Genomic DNA, 21018 nt, shown 5'->3' on the forward strand with positions numbered 1-21018 from the left:
ATAAGACTAGTTCTTGCATTTTAATTATGATTTTTATTTCAACTTTGTCAATTTATCTTGATTTTTCTATTAAATAAAAAATATTTTGAAATGATAGTATTTAAATTATGTTAATAAACAATTATGCTAATTGTTACAAAATTTAATTTGTTAATTTTGTACAAACGGATTTAACTTTTTTACTTACTTTTTCCGTTGTGTTGATTTCTATCTTTCTTTCTTATTTATTTGTGCCATAAGATTGCTTTATGTTATTCGTGAGAAAAGTTTTCATATGGTTAATACTAAATTAATAGTAGGATCAAATTCAGTGGCGAAGCCACGTTATTGTCTATAGGTACCTTGCACTGGCTAATTTAGCCACGTTTCAAGCGTATGTAAATAAACATAGCAAATCACATTTCAATTTTTTTGAAAATTAATCACGTTTTGGAAGTAGTTATATAACCTAGTTACCTTGGCACCAGCTGAATTTTCCAGCATTAGCTAAAATGCCTTGCTGGTGTTGCGTAATCGGCAAGTGTACCGATCGTTCTAAGTAATAAGTGATGAGTAGAGTATCGTCTCCACGAGGATTGAAGTACCGAATTTATTATAACTATCAATTTCTTGTCAGATTAATAAAATTGGTTCAAAGAACAGTTGTAGTTTGTGAAAAACAAGAACAAATCAAGAAAAAAAATAATTTCCAAGATTCTTTTTAAATTCAAGAACACAAATTAATGGTTGAGAAAATATTGCAGTAATGAGAAACAAACACATTTATGATCCCCACCTTGTAACTTGGATTAACGTTTACTTTTAATTATTCAAACGATCCACTATCTTTTATTTAATTGGTTAAGTCATAATTCCTTAATGACTTTAACCTTATTAACTCTATTAGAATCCTAAACCCTTATAAATCCCTTTTCAAGTTAAGCCTTAGAATTAGTGAATCTTTAACGTTTGCGGTTCATGTAGCCTATTCGTAGTGCATGCATGATCAATTATCTTACCCTTTGTCAGGAATTAAAATCCTAATATTCCTATTGAAAACCCTAACCCTCACAATCCTAATAGAGTGATCGATTCTAAAAGAATTATGAGATGAAGAACAAAGCAAGATAAATTCAATTTAAATAAATAAACATAATTTTAACCAAACTACAAAGGGTTCATATTAAAGGTTGCGACCCTTACCACAATAATATAAGACTAGCCAGACATATTCATGTCTGACAAATTAATGAATGAAAAAGAATTCATGAAAGAATAAAACCGGAGACAGAAAAAGATGAAGAAGAAATCTTGAATCTTCAACTTCTCTGAGTATTGATCTTCAGCCTTTTCAATCCTAGAGCTTTCTCTCAATTTCTGTTTTTGGAATTTTCTTCCTCCCAAAAGATCCCTTTTTTAGGGTTTATGCTTCCTTTTTATATCCAACTTCCGAATCAGGTCATAATCTTCTGAATTATTTGAATTAATTTCAGTTTTTTTTCAGTAAAATCCACAAATCAGGAATTGCGCTCGCGACGCCCGCGTGATCAACGCTAGTTTTGCGCGATCAACGCTAGTGTCGCGCGATCCGCGCAGGCAATCAGTGAAGAATCTCTGTATTTGGCACAATCAGCGTGGCATCCACGCCAGTTGCGTGAAAGGACAGTGCATTTGGCCATTTATCTTCCTTCTTCGCGTGATTAGCGCCATGTGGCACGATCAGCGCGGTGAAGCAGTGGTCATGGCACGATCTGCGCCATTCTCATGCTGTTCGCGCGAGATGATTGTCTGCAACAGTGGCTTTTTACATGCTTTCTTCCTACAAAAACAAAGAATCAAAGTGAGAGTGTGCCTCAAGATGGATTATCAATAATTTCTTAAAATTAATAATTTTTATTACTGAATTACTGTCAAATCCTTGTTCTTTTTACTCTGAAATATCTATATGCTAAAGGGCATATCAGTTGGCTCTGCCACTGGTCAAGTTTAGTTTTGTTTTATAACAATTGACGTTATATAATTGTATTTTGAGAAAATTATTTGAAAATTAAAGGTTACTATCATTTAACCAAAAAACTTGTGCAAAAAGGAGAAGAACGTGGAAATGTCTATAGTAATTGAAGTGGAAAAATGAGTGGTGTTGTAAAATAATGGATGACTTGAATTTTGAGTTATATATGACATTAATGGTGCCATATTATCCATCATTTATGATTTCGTAACCACCACATTAAAGGAGCATTACTCCCTTATTCATGCTTGTATTTTTATATATTGACCATGCTTGTATTCGAAATGGTTGATGAATGAAAACTAGAATTCTACTTTATATTGTCGTCTCTATTCTTCTTTATTTTCTCTCTTCTTTAATTCTTTGTCTTCACTCTTCCTTCTTTTTTACTTTGTCTTGTAACATATTTTTCTCCCATCTCTCCCTTTCATTTCATAACACGTATCAGCATGAATAGCTCTTTGCGAGGATCTACAATGGCTTAGTGTTCAAAATCGTAGTCTTTTACGTAGTGAGACACATTTGGGATGTGCGCGTTTAAGTTGCGCAAGTGATAGTGACTTATGCAAAAGTCATAGCACACTTGCCATGTCTTGCATCAAAGAAGATATTTATTATATTTCAACTGTCTCTACTTTACAATATCAATCACCACGATACTTCTTTCATTTATGTCACATTTTGCGCAATTTATTCATTCTTGAGAAACTGGTGTTATGATATTCCTCTTAGATCTAGAGAATCTACAACTATAAATCAAAAGATAAATTAAAAGCGTTTTTTGTCTAGCGTAATGAATTGTTAAATTTATTCGTGGAGCAATGGTGAAGATGCAACCCCATTATATACCCACAAGGTTTATAACAAGAAAATAATCTCCAACAACTTAGTGCTCCGAGACTTGGGAGTACTCTTCGAGATCTAGGAAGCTTGCAAATTATAAGGAGGTTTAGCTATATGTAGAACGAATGACCAAGATACTCATGTAGTGCACAAGGGCTTCAACTATGAAATAGGTATTTTAATTTGAAGATTTTTTTATATTAGTTAAATTAATTAATTGCATAACTAATTGGCTTTATTTTTTATATTTATTTAAGAATTAAGGGGGGTATTGGATTGAGATTTCAAAGGATTTTAATGGACAATTTTTGGACAAAAAAATTCGTTGTTAAAAATTCATATGGTTTTTTAAAATCTTATAAATTCATATTGTCCTTTCAAATCTTATAAATTCTATTAAAATTCTTTAAAATTCAACCTTATAAAATCTTGATTTGTAAAAAAAATCTTTAAAGTCTCTCAAATTCTAAGATGTCTTTTAAAATTTGTAGGATTTTTAATCTCAAAAAAATCTTTTAAAATTCTAATCCAATACACCCTAAGGTAGTTGCGATGATGACAAAAAGAAGAACCACCAGGGAATATTTTTCAGCATAATTTAATTTAGTTATTTTTTTTTGGAAACTGATCTTAATTACCTCTTTGAGGCGAATCAGAACTCTCCTGATATTCCCACAAGTTCGACTCTTTGAGCTGCCTATGGGATTAATCTAGAGTTCGGGTGCGAGTCCAAAGATTACGGTATTTATGCCCCTCCCTAGATGATGTTGGTGGGATTCAAACTAAGATCCTCTTCCATAGTCCCCATGCTACCAACTGAGCCACCGCACTCTGCGTCATAATTTAATTGTTAAGCAGGTGAGGTCACTTGAAAAAAAGTGGACTCTAAATAATTACGTAATCAGTTTTTGAAAGAGAGAAGCTTGACTTTTTATGGGATGTGGCAGATCGAGGTATCAGTGTATCAGGTATAAAATTGTTAGCAGGAGCCCGTAGGTTTAGGTTCACGTTTTTGTTTTTAATTATTTTTTTATTCTTTTGATTTTGACCCTTTCAAATTCATACTGCAACGCTGCGGACGATCAAAATTCTGATATCAGATATATAGTTAAATCAATGTAAATCATGTGACTGGATCCATTTTAGAGTAATTCATATCTGAGTCCAACAAAAAATTAAAAATGAAACAACAAAGACTTAATTCAGGTGGTTAAAAACAACTTTTTCATGCTATTTATAATTTCTCTTGGGGTTTTACGGGGAGTGGTTTATAGAATGTGTATTTCTTTATGTTCATAATTGTATGTGATTATCATGATAATATAATCATAATTAAAATTAAACTAACTTCATTTTCCATCAGTATTATATGTTTTTTATCCATTTGTATGCTTCTTCTGTAACATATAAGATAATGTATAGTTGGTTATTTCTAACAAATCCTTTCAGTGTCTCACATCTATTGTCATTGATGACTTTATCTTCTTCTTCTGAACCCCAAGTCTCCAACTTCCAGCTTCCCATTAATCTGAACTGAACACCCTGCTGGTAAGTCCTTCTTTTGAATGCATTCCTTCAAATTTTAGGCAGCATTCAGGTTAAGCACATAGAGAGAGATATGTAACATCGTGGATTACTCTCATGGGGTTCTGTAGAATACTTGTACATAAAAATCATCTACCAGAGTTTGCTCAAAGGGCAAAACATATATAGCACTTCAGTTGATTGATCCATATTCGAATATTGTTAACTAATTTCGTATTCGTGGTACTTGTGCTTGTATAGTGCAATTTAATTCAGGTTGCGTTGTTTGTTAATAATATGTTCCAAAAGTTTAGAGATTGAACTCTGCTATATATTAGGCTTGTTTTATGCTGACTGCACTTCTGGTTGCTAAAAAAATTGTTATCCACTTTTCTGTATGTAATGTTTGGTTGTTGTTTTGTTTCCGTTCGGATTGTTTGGGGTCTCTTCCATCTTGGCTTGACTAGTTTGGTATCGAATTAAGAAGCTGTTTCAGGCTTTGGAATAATTTGTGGTTTGGATTATTTGAAGGTTATGGTTTGTGGTTTCCTTCTTTCGCTATCAAGGGTTTGTAAATTGAATACTTTGCGCACTAGCAAAGGACCTGTCTGTGTTAACAAGGGATATAATCCCAAATTAGTATTTTTGGAAACCTAGTTAGAGCTTATTATTAGGTGGATAACAATCGATTTAATGTTTTGGATACTAGTGTATCGGTCAAGGATATCACTTTAGACTTAGAGAAAGGTCATAGACTTCTAGTAGCTATCCACTATAGGCATCGGCAAGATTTGTGATTTAGGGAGAACTAGTTAGTAAGTTCTATTTTGAAATTGGCTAGTATTCTTTGTTTTTAATCTGAGTTTGTTACTTGAGTTTTGTGAATATCATGTTAAAGGAGATAAGTTATCTCACACCATAGAGACAAACTTGTGAGTTTCACCACCTGAAAAAATAAAAAGAAAAGAAAAGAAAAAGTAGCACAATTATCGAAGAATGTGTAGGAGAGAAAACTTATCCCATGTAACATGAGAATAATTTTTCCCTTGTTACTTATGATAAACTTAAAACCTAGAAAGCAGTAAGTTTTAAGTATTTGTGTGCATGGAGCGGTTCATAACCGATTTTGACAAAAACCGAACCGAACCGATTTTAAATGGTTTGGTTTTAAAACCGAACCAGTTTTTTTTTCAAAATCAATTTTTATTTATCCAAATCAGTTTGAAACCGGTTCGAAAATCGGTTTATGATTAAAAACCGATTTTGATTTAAAATCAATCAAAACCGGTTTTAATTGTAACGATTCAAAAAGAAAAACGGTAAAATGTAATGGGAGGAGATAAGAATGTTTACTCCTTTTTAAATTCAAAATGAAAAATCGGTTTTGATTGTAACGATTCACAACCAAAATCGATTTTAAAATCAAACACCATGTTACTGCATCGAAGCAAAGCAAGTAATTTTTACAGATTCAGATTTTTCTTTCCTGTTCCAAATAAAAAAAAGCATAATCTCTGCTCTTTTTTTAATTCAAGAGTTACTGCAAATCAATTAAAATTGGGAATTTGGGAGTTAGGGTTCATAGGCTAAAAAATAAGAGATTCTGAATATTGAAAATAGGGTTAAAAAGTAAAAATAAAAAATTATTAAAAAAATAGATATGGTTTAGTTATGTTGGATATCCAAACTGTTGTGAAAATGGATAACCGAACCTAAACCAAAATTAAAAAACTGGATTGGTTTTTTAAACCGTTTTATAAAAATCGGTTTTTGGAACTGGTTTGGTTCAGTTTATGGATTGGTTTGGATCATTTGGTTTTTTTGAACACCCCTAATTTTAACTTTGAAGAATGATATTAAAATAAAGGAAATTTTCAATAATTGGTCAAGTCATACATAAATGGTAAATTTTAGCTTTAATTTCGATTTTTGGATTAAATATATCAATTTTTATATAAGTTTCGACAAAATAAAAATGAACGGTTGAAGAAATTTTGTCCTTGGTTCTAATTTATTTACCACCCCAGTATGGATTAGAGGAAAAATTGAGTGAAGAGAGAGAAAAGAAAAATAACTTTTGAATCCAATAATCATTAAGGTGATAGTGGGATAGTAATAGAAACATATAGTAGTATGAATATCCTACCTCTAAAATAAATTAGAGTTATTAGTATTGGACTTAAATTTACTTTGCTTATCTAATAATTATTAGTTTAAGTGGTAATGTTTTTATTTACCTTATATTTCGAGTTTGAGCCTTGAAAACAAAAATAATAATTTAGGAGAGCCATGTCTAGTAATGTTCAAATTTGATTAATCGAATTATATACCTGAAACCAATGTAAAGATTGTCATTGTAGGATCAACTTACACCGATGTAAGAATAATAAGTCTTACATCAAATTTTAACCGTTAATTTCTGTGAATCTAAAAGTTAAAATTATTGGATCATATTTATTAATTAATCATTAATTCTCAATAAATTATAATCATTATATTCATGAAAATCAATAGTTAAGATTTGATATAAAATTTATTATTCTTACCCAAATATAACTTGATTATAATTTATTTTACCTTATTATTAGTATAAATATAAGTATTCGATTATAATATTATTATAACATAAGAAAATATTACTTTTTTTTTTCATAAGATAACTTCTCTTATGCTCTCTCACTTTAATTTTTGCATCTCACATTTTTCTTTTTTCTTGTAATTGTGAGAGATCCACCTATTTTTGCATCCACCTATTTTTGCATCTCACATCTGATAATTATATTTTCTTGCTTTTTCCTTGTTTATATCCTAAAGTTTTAGCTGGAACTTAACATAGAAAAGAATCAATTTCTGTATAAAAAGGAGGTAAAAATGAAACCGGATCAAATCACAACACGGCAAACAATGTAATTTGCCCTTTTTATGATTTCACTCGTTATTTGTTTATTTGCTTCTTGATGCTGTAATTGGCTATATTTTTGTAGCTAGCGACTGGATTCCACTAGTTTTACTTCTCAGCCTATTTTGTAAAACTTTATTTTATTTGTTTTTATTTTTAAAAGAAACCAAAGGAAAACGGAGAAAACGAAGGGAAAGTAAAAGTGCACAGATACGAGACCAAAACTCTCACCTAATTGAAGAATTTCTAAGATACTACGAGAATAGCATTTTTAACGGTTGGGATTTGATTTAATATTTATAAAATTTCAAACTAAATATCATTTTTTTATGGACAAAATACGTAAGAAAGCTCCAAGAAAAGCGAGCATTGGATAAGGTTGAAAGGTTTGGTCAACTTCGTCCGTGTGCCTTCTTTCAAAGAGTAGAGGGTAGATTTTATGTAAGATTTGGAGCTGAGTGAATGAAAGTGGGGACAAGTCATTAATATCTGATATAGAAAGCATACCAAAAAGTGGTGGGGTTGCCTACTCTTTCCCTTTTCATTTTCCATACCTTTGATTTTGAAGTTCTCCTCTAGCTAGCGCTTTTCAAATATGCAATGTACGAGCAATTATAATTGATGTACGATTAGACCCCAGTTATATATCAGACCAAAAAAAAAAAAAAAACAATAAATGATTATGAATATTAGGTTCAAAATTATTGACTAGTGTTTTTCCATGACTATATATCCTAATGGGATGCCGAAATCCAATGACTAATTGTTACTGTAAAATAATCAAAGATTTCACTGGTGTGGTGACTATATATTAGCTTGTCACTGTTAATCACCCGTGTGAAAGCTCACTAGTCACTAACTTTATAGGTTTTATTTTTTATTTTTAAATATAATCATGAGATTAAAATTTGAATCTATAATCTTTTATAAATTACTCAAGTTTCTCACTAAATGGGAAGATTTTCTTTTCTATTTTTTTATAAGAGTTTTCTTACTCCAATTCTATTTCATGGGCTTTTAAGGAACAATATGAATATTGTACAGACTAGAACTTAACCACTTATAAGGTAAGTACAAATTAAAATAATAAAAATATGAATCCCAAATCCCAATTATTTAAAAGAAGGAAGGAGATATATACCTAATCAGAAAACGTGAAGTACCTTGTACCAAAAAAAACCTATATCTACCCAACATAGAGCCTAAGATTGGGTTTCAGCTCTTTCAAGTCATAGTTTACAGTGGAGGGAGTTTGTAGTTGTTATTCAAAATAAAGAAATTAATCTTGTGTACAATGGATATATAATGGAAGGATAGTTTTCTTTAAAAAGAATAAACATTTTGTAAATATATACCAACATTTACATTTGCTTATATGACAATAAATTACTTCAAATTTAACTGTCTCATGTACATTTACTTTAATTATTTTTACATAAACCAAATGTGAGATGTACACTTGATGTGAAAATACTATTTATAAGTATTTTGGACAAAAAATAAGAGTCAAGAAAAAGTTGTTTACCATTCATTTTGAGGGGTGAGGAGAAGGTGTTTGGTTGGTTAATGAAGTCCACCAAGAGAGTTAAAAGAGCATTGAATGCATTTTGCAACTTCTTTGGACACACACACCACTTGCCTTTCTACTACTTCAGTTCTTCTACTGCTCATTACCTCTATATATTCTCTCTGTCTCACCATTTTCTTGATAACTGAACTCATATTTGATTCTGCTCCACCCTCACTTTTAATTCTCTTTCAACCATGAACCCATCTGAGCAGTTTGTGGAACATGGAATATCCCAGCAGGTCCTTTTTTTTTTCCTTTCCTTTCTTGCACTCTGAAGTCATAAACTTAGGAACTATCACCCCTTAACTTTTTATTCACTTGTCCATTCCTACATAGTTATTATTCAGTGCAAGTCTTCATGTGTGCCCATGTTCTCTGAAATGTTTAAGGTTCTGAACTTCCATGGACATGTATGATATTTTAAGCTAAATGGAGTTTATAAGGGCATTGCCAGGTTCTGCTTGGGATTACAGCCATCAGTGTCCTTTCGTAATGCCTTCTGTTATTTACTAGCTTTTTGGCTTTAATGGTGGAACTTATTGGGGATTGTATGTGGGTCTTATTAACATTACATAGGGTCCTCACTGTGCTATTTGTACAATATGACACAGCTGATTATGATGAACTACTTCTGACATCTCTATTTATTTCATTTCTTAAATTTTCATGTTTGATTAATGTTTGTGTTTTAAATTATGGAGAACGTTGGTCTTAATCTTAACAGATTTTGACTAGATATCTTACTTCTAGCATTTCCCTTTTTAAATTAAAAAAAAAAAAAGAAAGATAATGAAATGGATGCTGCTCTGACATATGTAAGCTGATAGAATGCTAAGTGCGTGATGATGAAATTGTGTAGAAATTTTATTTACTTTGGCGTATAGTATAGCATCTGGGGAAAGTTAAATGTGTATATTATTAATTTTTTATGTTTGGCTTCCTGTGTCAGAATTTAAAGAGGACATCTTGCGCAACAGTGCTCACTCTGGCTTACCAAAGTCTTGGAGTAGTTTATGGTGACCTCAGTACTTCCCCTCTTTATGTTTACAAGTCCACATTCTCTGGGAAATTGAGCCTCAAAGAAGATGACGAGGAAATTTTTGGGGTGCTTTCATTTATCTTCTGGACATTTACCATTATCGCTCTCTTCAAATATGTTTTCATTGTGATGTCTGCTGATGACAATGGGGAAGGTAGAATCTTGAATCTTGAATCTTGAATCATGCTGAAGCCTGTTATTATTATGATGTGTGTCTGTCCATTTCCTCAGTTTTTCAAGATGCTGAAGCCAAGCTAATTATAACTGTTTGGGAAGGATACAAAATTTTATAATCACATTCTTATACTGAGCCAAAAATCACGCAACTGACTTCTGATTTGATAAATAAAAGATGCACAATCTATATTCTGCCATTTGTTCTTTTTGTCTTTATTTAAGTATGAGCATAGTTTTTCCCCTTTATCTTTAGTTTCTTGAAATATAATCATGTCTGATATGATTAATTAATTAGCAGAATAATATTTCAGGATTAATTTTCACGAAACTATCATTCTTTGTTTTTAAAATAGAAATTTCCTGTCAATGTACTTTCACCTACTTTGTAAGTTGAACAGCTAGCTACATAATCCATTTTCATCTTTTAATGGTACAGTGCAAGTGAAATCTTTTTCTCCATGAGAATCTAAGAAGTTCTCATGTTGATGAGGATAATTAGTTAAATCTTTCTAGAATCATTGGTTCACCTTATTGTGCAGGAGGTACCTTTGCATTATACTCACTTCTCTGCCGACATGCAAGGCTAAGCATTTTACCAAATCAGCAACCCACAGACGAGAAGTTGTCATCTTATGCCATAGAATATTCTGCAGACACATGGCAATCTGCTCTTTTGAAGTTGTTCTTCGAAAAGCACCCAAGGTTCCAGAAAGGACTGCTAATCTTTGTTCTGCTAGGAACCTGTATGACAATTGGTGATGGAGTGATTACTCCTGCAATATCAGGTAGTTGACCAGGAGCAGCCCCTGATCTTCTATAATGATGTTTACTTCATGACTCCTTGTAAGCTATCACCTTAACTTAGCTGTCTGGTGTTACTTGTACAAGGGAGCTTAGTCTAATATGAAAACACACGAAGCATATGAGCAATCATTGAGTTTGTTACAGATATGTGAAATGTGAATGCATCCCTTAAATGATAACTTTAGCTGTTTACTGATTGCCAGAATTGATTATTTATTGTTAATTTCATCAGATAATAGCAAATTTTAGATTAAATATTTGTACTGTTTACTGAAAAATATACTAATTCTGGACATACTTCTCAATCATCATCAAATAGTTGTGTACTTCGTGATGTAATGTATGGTGTAGATAGTCTGAACACCTGTTAGCAGGGAAAGGGAAAATCAATCACTGAAGATTATTGATATTCTGTACTTACTTAATAATTTCTTAAGTTTGGTTGAAAAGGAAAATATGATTCTCTTTTCGAGGAAGATTTGTTCAGTGAAATGTTTTTCTTAGGGATCTCTTACAAAAGAACATTATATATTACGAGTATCATGTTCAACTAGCACACGACTCTAGCGGAGTGCAATATTTTAGGTTGTCATTTGTCAAATGAGGAGCTTGTTAATTATTATGTAATAATGAGGAAATTGGATGGTACTAGTGAATTTGTTATGGGTGGTTACTATTAGGCAAGTATTATACTATGGAGGTTACAAACCTAAGCTAGTTTTGCAGAATAAGTGAGAAAATAAGATATGCTAAGGGATGTAATTGGGCATTTTTAAGAATATGGAGGGGCAAGGGGTAAAGAAACCTACCTCTCCTTGAACACACTGATACTTTAAGGAAATTACCACTCTGTTACATTTCAAGAGATTTATGCCATTTCGCCAAGTTCTTGGATCTGTATTTTTTCTTCTTTTTATTTAGTTTAAATATTAAGAGATTATGAGTTAGTTCTGGAGTTGATAACTGTGAAGACTTTAGCATTTGATTATCCTTTGGCTCTATGAACTTCCTTTATGTCTCCTTTCAGTTTTTTCAGCAGTTTCAGGCGTTCAAGTTAAGATCAATCAACTCCATGACAGTAAGACCACCAAACTTCTTTCATTACCTTTATATCTATTCACAATTTTTAAAACTCAACATGATTTATCTTGCAGATTATGTTGTTATAATGTCATGTGTCATTCTAGTGGGTCTTTTCTCCATTCAGCATCACGGGACGCATAGAGTTGCTTTCATGTTTGCCCCAGTTGTTGCAGCATGGCTTTTGTGTATCAGTGGTATTGGAATATACAACATATTCTACTGGAACCCACAAATATATCGTGCACTTTCTCCAGTCTACATGTTGAGGTTCCTCAGAACCACTGGCATTGAGGGATGGATGTCATTAGGTGGAGTCGTGCTTTCAATCACAGGTACCTATAATATAGTCAATTTTATTAGAATCTAAAGAGATTTGAAATTAATTTTCCTCTGTGATACTGTCTCAGGTGTGGAGACTATGTATGCTGACTTGGGTCATTTTTCTGCACTCTCAATAAAGGTAGTTTTAGAATCTAGAATAGTTAAAATTTGATCCCAATTTGTTAGTTTACCATACCAAAATGAATTCTGCTAACAGTTGCACTTAAATCTCAGATAGCTTTCACGTGTCTAGTATATCCCTGCCTGATTTTGGCATATATGGGTGAGGCTGCATTTCTCTCTAAGCACCATTATGACATTCAGAGAAGTTTCTACAGAGCTATACCAGGCAAGAAATTATTTTAAGAAACCATAAACTATCAATGATATTTATGGTATCTCTAGTGTAACTGTGCCACTATTTTTCTGCAGAAGCTGTATTTTGGCCAGTGTTCATAGTGGCCACTTTTGCAGCCGTTGTAGGAAGTCAAGCAGTAATTTCTGCTACTTTTTCCATCATAAGCCAGTGCTGTGCATTAAACTGTTTTCCTCGGGTTAAGATTGTTCATACTTCAAGCAGAATTTATGGGCAGATATATGTCCCAGAAGTCAATTGGATATTAATGTGCCTTTGTTTAGCCGTCACAATTGGCCTGAGGGATACAAACATGATGGGTCATGCATATGGTATACTTCTTTTCCACTACTAGGTTACTTATGATATTTGAAGTATTGACAAGTAAACTTTAACTATTTTGCTGGGTCTGTAGGGCTGGCTATCACCACTGTTATGTTTGTGACAACATGCTTGATGACACTAGTAATGGTGATTGTCTGGAAGCAAGGAATATTAAAAGCCATTATATGTTTGCTATTGTTTGGATCGATTGAACTGCTTTACATATCAGCTTCTATCTGCAAAGTCTTTGAAGGAGGGTGGATCCCACTTGTGCTATCTTTTATCTTTATGGGTATAATGTTTACTTGGAACTACGGAACAATGAAGAAACACCAATTTGATGTGGAAAACAAGGTTTCAATGAGCAAGATACTATCCTTGGGACCTTGTCTAGGTATGGTCCGTGTACCTGGAATAGGACTCATTTTCAATAATCTGACTTCAGGTGTCCCTGCTATTTTTGGCCATTTTGCTACAAACTTGCCTGCATTCCATCAGGTGCTAGTTTTTGTATGTGTCAAATCTGTTCAAGTCCCTTATGTCTGTGAAAATGAACGGTTGGTCATCAGTAGGATTGGTCAAAAGGAATATGGCATGTTTCGCTGCATTGTTAGATATGGTTACAAGGATCTGCAACAAGAGAACTACAATTTTGAGAATAAACTGGTATCTGCAATAATACAGTTTGTAGAAATAGAGGAGAGTGTTCCAGAATCAACACACGAATTGTCTATGGATGATGGAAACTTAAATGTGGAAGACCTTGGTGTTTCACAAAATAGGTCATGTCATGAAGAGAATTTTTTCCCATTTTCATGTGTTTTGCGGGTGATGAATAATGGTGGTGGCCATCTTCTAGAGTCAGTCTACAAAGATGAGTCTTTGCAGATTTTAAAAGCCAAAGAGTCAGGTGTTACCTATATAATTGGACATTCTTATGCAAAGGCAAAGAAATCATCCTCCATTCTAAAGAAGTTCGTTATAGATATTGTTTATGCTTTTCTAAGCAAGAATTGCAGAGACCCTGATGTTGTTCTAAATGTAGCTCATACCTCTTTGCTAGAAGTTGGTATGGTTTACCATGTCTAACACTAACCTTTGTTCATAGGTGTTCGCACAGAAGATAATACTCGGTTGGTAAATGTTGGTTCAAAACATTAACATTGGCTTCTAAAAGCCAATGATCATGATCAATCGGTTGTAAATTTTTCATCATTGATCTTTAGGTGTCCATGGTTCTGTATCTAGGAATTTAGTTCAAAAGATTGTAACATACAAGAAAAGTGGAATATACAATCATACAAATTTGCTTATAAAAATGTTATATTTTCTTCCTTCTTGATATACAATATATGAGCTAAAACTATTTAAAAAAAATCAATATTGAAATTGAAAGGAAAATCTTGATGTATGTTTTTGGTTGGGGGCCAAACCTAAGACCTCCTATGCATTATGGAATATGGAATATATATTTTGATGATGACAAAGGGTTTACAAAAAGTCTCAAATTGAAGTTGGAGTTATGAAGATACAAGTGATTAGGTATTTTTAGAAATTATGTTACACATTATATTATATCATTTAGTATCTACCTAAACTCCATTGCATGCCAAAACAATATATACCATTGCATTTCATGCATTTAATTTCATGTTAAAAATCTGTTTTAATAAAAAATATATATATATATATTAAAAATTTGTACAGCGTTCTTTTCAATGTTACGTTGATTGGTTTTAATATAATAAAACTATTTTAAATAGCTTTTTGATAAAGCTATCAGGTTTACATTGCTTTTTTTAAGCTTCACGTGGGTTTAGCATTTAATTGCATATAAGATAATATTAATAAAATAAAATAAAAACTATCAGGTCACATGGTTTTGATTTGAATAATAGGAAAAGTCAAAAGTTTCAAGTGGGTTTAAGAAACAAAAGGGGTATTACTTTTAATTCATATAAATGCTGCACCTCATTTTTTTTTTACATAGATAATTCGATTGAAAAAAAAAACTGAAAGAAAGTTTCTCTCTCTCATATATACGGAAACCACCAAAAACCACCGTCTTTTTTTCTGGAAAATCTTCTTGGAGAAATCTCTACCTGCACACAGAAGCGAAACACATTCTCTCGGTTAATCGATTTGAAGGCACAACAAAAGAAAAAGAATAGCAAATTTTTTTTCCTCGCTTTATTGATATATGTAATATAAATCAGTTATTCTGCTGACACAGCACACACGTGTATTTTGCACTTTCTGTTAGTTTGTTAGCAATTAGTTGTAACTAACTTAGTGAAGTTTAAATGTTAGTTAGTCTTTTTGCTTAAGTATATATATATATATATGTATCGAATCAGATTTTCTCGATTATTGAATAAACATTCTTTCTCATCAAACCAATCATTCTCATGAGTTCCTTGGATTCTGTTATGGTATCAGAGCTCTAAAGAGAGCTCTGGTATCACTGTGATTCGATAGGTCTCTTTCTCCTCTGTTTTTCAGGAGTTCTTTGTTTCTCTGAGACGATTTCTCAGCAATTTCTCTGCAATTTATCTCTGTTTTCTTCTAATGGCGAACCAGAACTCTCTTCCAGATTATCTTTCCAATCCATCGAACTCATTATACCTTCATCCTAATGAGAATCCATCCATGATCCTCGTTGCTCCACCTCTCAATGGTCGTAACTACCACACCTGGCTGCGCGCCATGAAAATGGCACTGCTCTCGAAGAACAAGATGTGTTTCGTAGATGGAAGCTTCATTCCACCAGATGTACATGATCCGCTTTATCCAGCTTGGGAGAGGTGCAACACTATGGTGTTGTCTTGGATCCACCGCTCGATTGATGAATCGATTTCCAAATCCATTTTATGGATCGAACGAGCTTCTGATGTATGGCGCGATCTTCGTGAGCGTTTTTCACAATCTGACGTCTTCAGGATTGCAGATCTGCAAGAAGATGTTCATCGATTACAACAGGGAGATAGATCCGTGAGTGATTATTTCACGGAGATGAAGACATTATGGGATGAATTGGATAATCTCAATCCACTTCCTAACTGCTACTGTGGAGCTCTAAATGAAATAAGACGCAATAGGGAGTGAGATCAGGTGATTCGTTTTCTTAAAGGTCTCAGTGACCAATTCTCTCACATACGGTCACAGGTTATGCTGATTGAACCGCTTCCAAACATGAACAAAGCATATTCACTTGTTGCACAGCAGGAACGTCAATTGAACTATGAAATGCATAGTGACTTTGCTGGTGAATCAAAGGCATATTCCGCTGATCAGCGTCGCATGCGTAATGGAAATTTTGGCAGAGGCAGGGGTGTAAGGCCTAGAGGTACCAAACTCTGTACCTATTGTGGAAGGACCAACCATACAGTAGATACATGCTACGCAAAGCATGGGTATCCACCAGGGTACAAGCCAAAGCCTAGAAACGTATCTGCTAATGTCGTTCTGAATGATGAATCAACTGTGACAGACAAAAATGATGCAGTGGTCCTTTCACAGCAACAATACAAGGACATGATGGAGATGCTTCAGCAAGCGAAGATTCAGAATGGAGAAGAGAACTCCAATGCTACTGTCAATATGGTTCATACCACATCATCCACTGCCTTTGCCACCCCCGTTAGTTCTTAAGTGTCTGGTAAGGAATCTTTTCATTGGATCCTTGACACGGGTGCAACAGATCACATATCATGTGTATCATCACACTTTATTAATTTGCATGAGATCAAACCTATTTCTATCACATTACCTAATGGTTCTAAGGTAACTGCACAACAGTCAGGTTCCATTGAATTGAGTCCAAGCTTGATTTTAACTGGTGTGCTATATGTACCAGAATTTTGTGTTAATCTGATATCAGTGGTAAAATTGGTCCAGTTTCTTGACTGTGAGCTCACCTTTCGTGATTGTACATGTTGTATTAAGCAGATCAAGTCATAGCAAGTGATTGGTACAGCTAGATTGTGCAATGGGCTCTTTCTTTTGAACTCATACAACAGGAAGGATAAAGACATGAATGCTGCTGCTCGTGAATATGCTTCTGCAAATAATATTGTTACAAATAACTCTATACTATGGCATTTAAGATTAGGACATACTTTTGATTCAGTAATGAAAGTAATGTGTGCTAAGTTTCCTTTCATTCCCCAAAATAAACAATGTGCTCCCTGTGATGTATGCCACATGGCAAGACAAAAGAGACTTCCATATGATTTGAGTAATACTGTTTCTTCTAAAGCATTTGATCTTATTCACGTGGACATTTGGGGTCCATTTTCAACCACTTCCTTTACTGGTCATAGGTACTTTCTGACTGTAGTAGATGATTTTTCAAAGTTTACTTGGATACTTTTGATGAAAAATAAGGGAGAAGCTCGAGGCCACTTGAAAAATTTTGTGGCAATGGTTGAAAATCAGTTTGATACACATGTCAAAATAATCAGAAGTGACAATGGTGCTGAATTTTTAATGCCTGAATTTTATTCTCACAAAGGAATCATCCATCAAACCTCTTGTGTAGAATGTCCACAACAAAATGGTGTAGTGGAGAGGAAACACCAGCATCTTCTTAACACAGCCAGGGCATTAATGTTTCAATCCAATTTGCCTCTCCAATTTTGGTCATTTGCAGTACTGCATGCTGTACATCTGATTAATAGGTTGAGCAGCCCCACATTGCAGAATAGTTCTCCTTACGAACTGCTGTATAGTATGCCTCCCATTATGATTCACTTAAGGGTATTTGGCTGCCTTTGTTTTGCTAGCACCCTTGTATCCAACAGGCAAAAATTCAGTCCTCATGCTAGAAAATGCATTCTTCTTGGTCACAGAGAAGAAACAAAGGGATATGTACTATATGATTTGACTTCTAGGGAGGTATTCATATCTAGAAATGTGATTTTCCATGAAAACACTTTTCCATTTTCCACGCATGTGACTGTATCTGACACCACCTCATCTGTTCCTATGGCTCCTAACAATTTAGCTGATGACCCATTCCTCATTGTAAACTCAGATGTCAGACCACCTAATTCACCATCTACTTCACCAAACCTATCCTTTCACAATACTGAATGCACGACAACCTCTCTCATTTCACCTAATGAACTTAACCGTGACCTCACAGTACCTCATAGTGCCCCACCCTTACCATACTTTACAGTACCTGATACAACATCTCCATCAGCTGCCCATCCTTTCCCATAACACACACCTAACACAACACACATACCAAGAAAATCTAGCCGAACTAGACAACCTCCAACTTACCTAAAAGATTTCCATTGCTCCCTTAGCTCCCTTAGTTCCCACTCAGCATATCCTTTATCCTCAGTTTTGAGTTATGACAATTGTTCCTCTCAACATCAGACATTATGTTTCAATCTTCATTCCATAGTTGAACCTCAGTCATTCGCAGAAGCAGTGAAAGAGCAATGCTGGCGTGATGCAATGCAAGCTGAAATTTCAGCTTTAGAACAAAACAGTACATGGTCCCTCACTGATTTACCTCTTGGTAAGCATCCTATAGGATGTAAGTGGGTATATAAAGTCAAATATCATGCTGATGGAAGTGTTGAGCGTTACAAGGTCCGTCTAGTTGCAAAGGGCTATACTCAACTCGAAGGGGTAGACTTCCTGGACACATTCTCACCTGTTGCAAAAATCACAACCATTCGTACACTCCTTGGTGTTGCTGCATCGAAGGGGTGGATCTTGGAGCAGTTGGATGTTAACAATGCTTTCCTTCATGGTGATTTGAATGAGGAAATTTACATGTCTTTACCACCTGGTATTAGTTGTTCAAAGCCTAATCAGGTTTCCAAATTGCAAAAATCCTTATATGGATTAAAACAAGCTAGTACACAATGGTATTCCAAGCTCACCTCTGCGTTGCTGTCCATTGGCTACAAGCAGTCTGAAGCGGATCACTCACTTCTGATTAAAAAGAGGCAAGATTCATTTGCCCTTTTGATTTATGTTGATGATGTAGTATTGGCTGGTAATGACATGCAGGAGATCATATCTGTCAAACAATTTCTTAATAGTCGATTTCACATCAAGGATTTAGGGGAACTACACTATTTCCTTGGTTTAGAAATCAGTCGTTCCAAAGAAGGCTTGGTAATGAATCAAAGGAAGTATGCTTTGGAATTAATAACTGATGGTGGCCTTTTGGGAGCTAAGCCAGTCTCAACTCCTATGGATTCAGGGATTAAATTGGAACGAGATAAAGGAGAACCTTGCTTGGATGCTGCAAGCTACAGACGTCTAGTGGGAAGATTGTTGTACCTGACAACAACTAGACCTGATATTTGTCATGTCGTCCAACAATTAAGCCAATATGTCAGTTGTCCTACATATCTCCATATGCAAGCTGCACTCAGAGTTCTTAAATATCTTAAGGGAACTCCTGGTCGTGGCCTTTTTTTTTTCTGCTGACACTAAGCTCAAACTTAGTGCCTTTGCAGACTCCGATTGGGCAACATGTCCAGACACTAGGCGCTCCATCACTGGGTTTTGTATTTTTCTTGGTTCTTCACTAGTTGGGTGGAAATCCAAGAAGCAAAGCACAGTCTCCAGATCATCCTCCTATGCATTATGGAATATGGAATATATATTTTGATGATGACAAAGGGTTTACAAAAAGTCTCAAATTGAAGTTGGAGTTATGAAGATACAAGTGATTAGGTATTTTTAGAAATTATGTTACACATTATATTATATCATTTAGTATCTACCTAAGCTCCATTGCATGCCAATACAATATATACCATTGCATTTCATGCATTTAATTTCATGTTAAAAATCTGTTTTAATAAAAAATATATATATATATTAAAAATTTGTACAGCGTTCTTTTCAATGTTACGTTGATTGGTTTTACTATAATAAAACTATTTTAAATAGCTTTTTGATAAAGCTATCAGGTTTACATTGTTTTTTTTAAGCTTCACGTGGTTTAGCTTTTAATTGCATATAAGATAATATTAATAAATTCAAAAGAAAAAAAAAACTATCAGGTCACGTGGTTTTGATTTGAATAATAGGAAAAGTCAAAAGTTTCAAGTGGGTTTAAGAAACAAAAGGGGTATTACTTTTAATTCATATAAATGCTGCACCTCATTTTTTTTTACATAGATAATCCGATTGAAAAAAAAACTGAAAGAAAGTTTCTCTCTCTCATATATACGGAAACCACCAAAAACCACCGTCTTTTTTTATGGAAAATCTTCTTGGAGAAATCTCTACCTGCACACAGAAGCGAAACACATTCTCTCGGTTAATCAATTTGAAGGCACAACAAAAGAAAAAGAATAGCAAATTTTTTTTCCTCGCTTCCTCTGTCTTGCAGTTACTCTTCAACTGTTGTGGCTGCATATTTTCTTGGAGAAGAATTTGGGGATCTTTGATAAAGAATTTAGGTCTTCATTGTGGTATTTTTTAATCAACTCAAATCCTTTGTGAATCTTTGTTTGAAGCATTTTATCTGAAATTTTCAGATCTGTTATTTCATATGCTTTAGGGATTTTGAGTTGTTTAATCTGAATATTAAATTCTTGAGTTGTTCATTAGTATAAAAATTTACTGTTAAAATTTGGAATCTGATTTTTGCATCTTGATTTTTCTGTTTTGATTTTATGAGAATATCTTAGAAATCTTGATGCTCTTTGTGTAAGATTTGTGTTTCTAATTTTTGTGAAATATTGATTAAAAATATTAAATCTGAATTTATCTTTACACCTTGGTATACATTGTGTTAATTCAGATTTTTGTTTGGGATTTATTGTTTAGAAACCTAATCTTTAATTGTTCTAGAAATTTTATTGTTGGAATATTAAATCTGAATTTTCTGTTTTAATTGAAGTATATTGTGATTAAAATTCAGATTTCTTTTGGTTTATTATTAAAAGATTTATCTAGAATTAATACTGAATTTTATGTGAAATTTTGAGATAAATTTCAAATCTGATTTTTCTGGTTATAATTGTGATATTCTTTCTAAATCAGATTTCTTGGTGTCCATTGATTAGAAAAATAATTGTGTAATATCCAAGCTCCTTTGTGCATT

At 33.5% G+C, this 21018-nt stretch overlaps 1 protein-coding gene across 1 annotated transcript; it reads left to right on the top strand.

Annotated features, from left to right (window-relative positions):
- Positions 1-8990: 8990 nt before the first annotated feature.
- LOC133292738 (potassium transporter 1) lies at positions 8991-14044 on the top strand. The gene is made up of 10 exons (XM_061491181.1): positions 8991-9065; positions 9776-10019; positions 10582-10827; positions 11874-11924; positions 12001-12261; positions 12337-12389; positions 12485-12599; positions 12683-12937; positions 13021-13695; positions 13789-14044. The coding sequence occupies exons 1-10, from the start codon at positions 9021-9023 to the stop codon at positions 14016-14018; spliced, it is 2175 nt and encodes a 724-aa protein (XP_061347165.1). The 5' UTR covers positions 8991-9020; the 3' UTR covers positions 14019-14044.
- The last annotated feature ends 6974 nt before the right edge of the window (positions 14045-21018 follow it).

This window comes from Gastrolobium bilobum, unplaced genomic scaffold (genome assembly GCF_033153095.1).
Source record: "Gastrolobium bilobum isolate Gb01-03AN ecotype WA unplaced genomic scaffold, APGP_CSIRO_Gbil_v1 utg6105, whole genome shotgun sequence".
In the NCBI taxonomy this organism is placed as follows: Eukaryota; Viridiplantae; Streptophyta; class Magnoliopsida; order Fabales; family Fabaceae; genus Gastrolobium; species Gastrolobium bilobum.

Coding starts and splice junctions, on each gene's coding strand:
- LOC133292738 (XM_061491181.1), top strand. CDS start 9,021: ATGAACCCATCTGAGCAGTTTGTGGAACATGGAATATCCCAGCAG. Junction 12,390..12,484: donor TTTCTGCACTCTCAATAAAG/GTAGTTTTAGAA, acceptor CTTAAATCTCAG/ATAGCTTTCACGTGTCTAGT. Junction 13,696..13,788: donor CTTAAATGTGGAAGACCTTG/GTGTTTCACAAA, acceptor GCCATCTTCTAG/AGTCAGTCTACAAAGATGAG.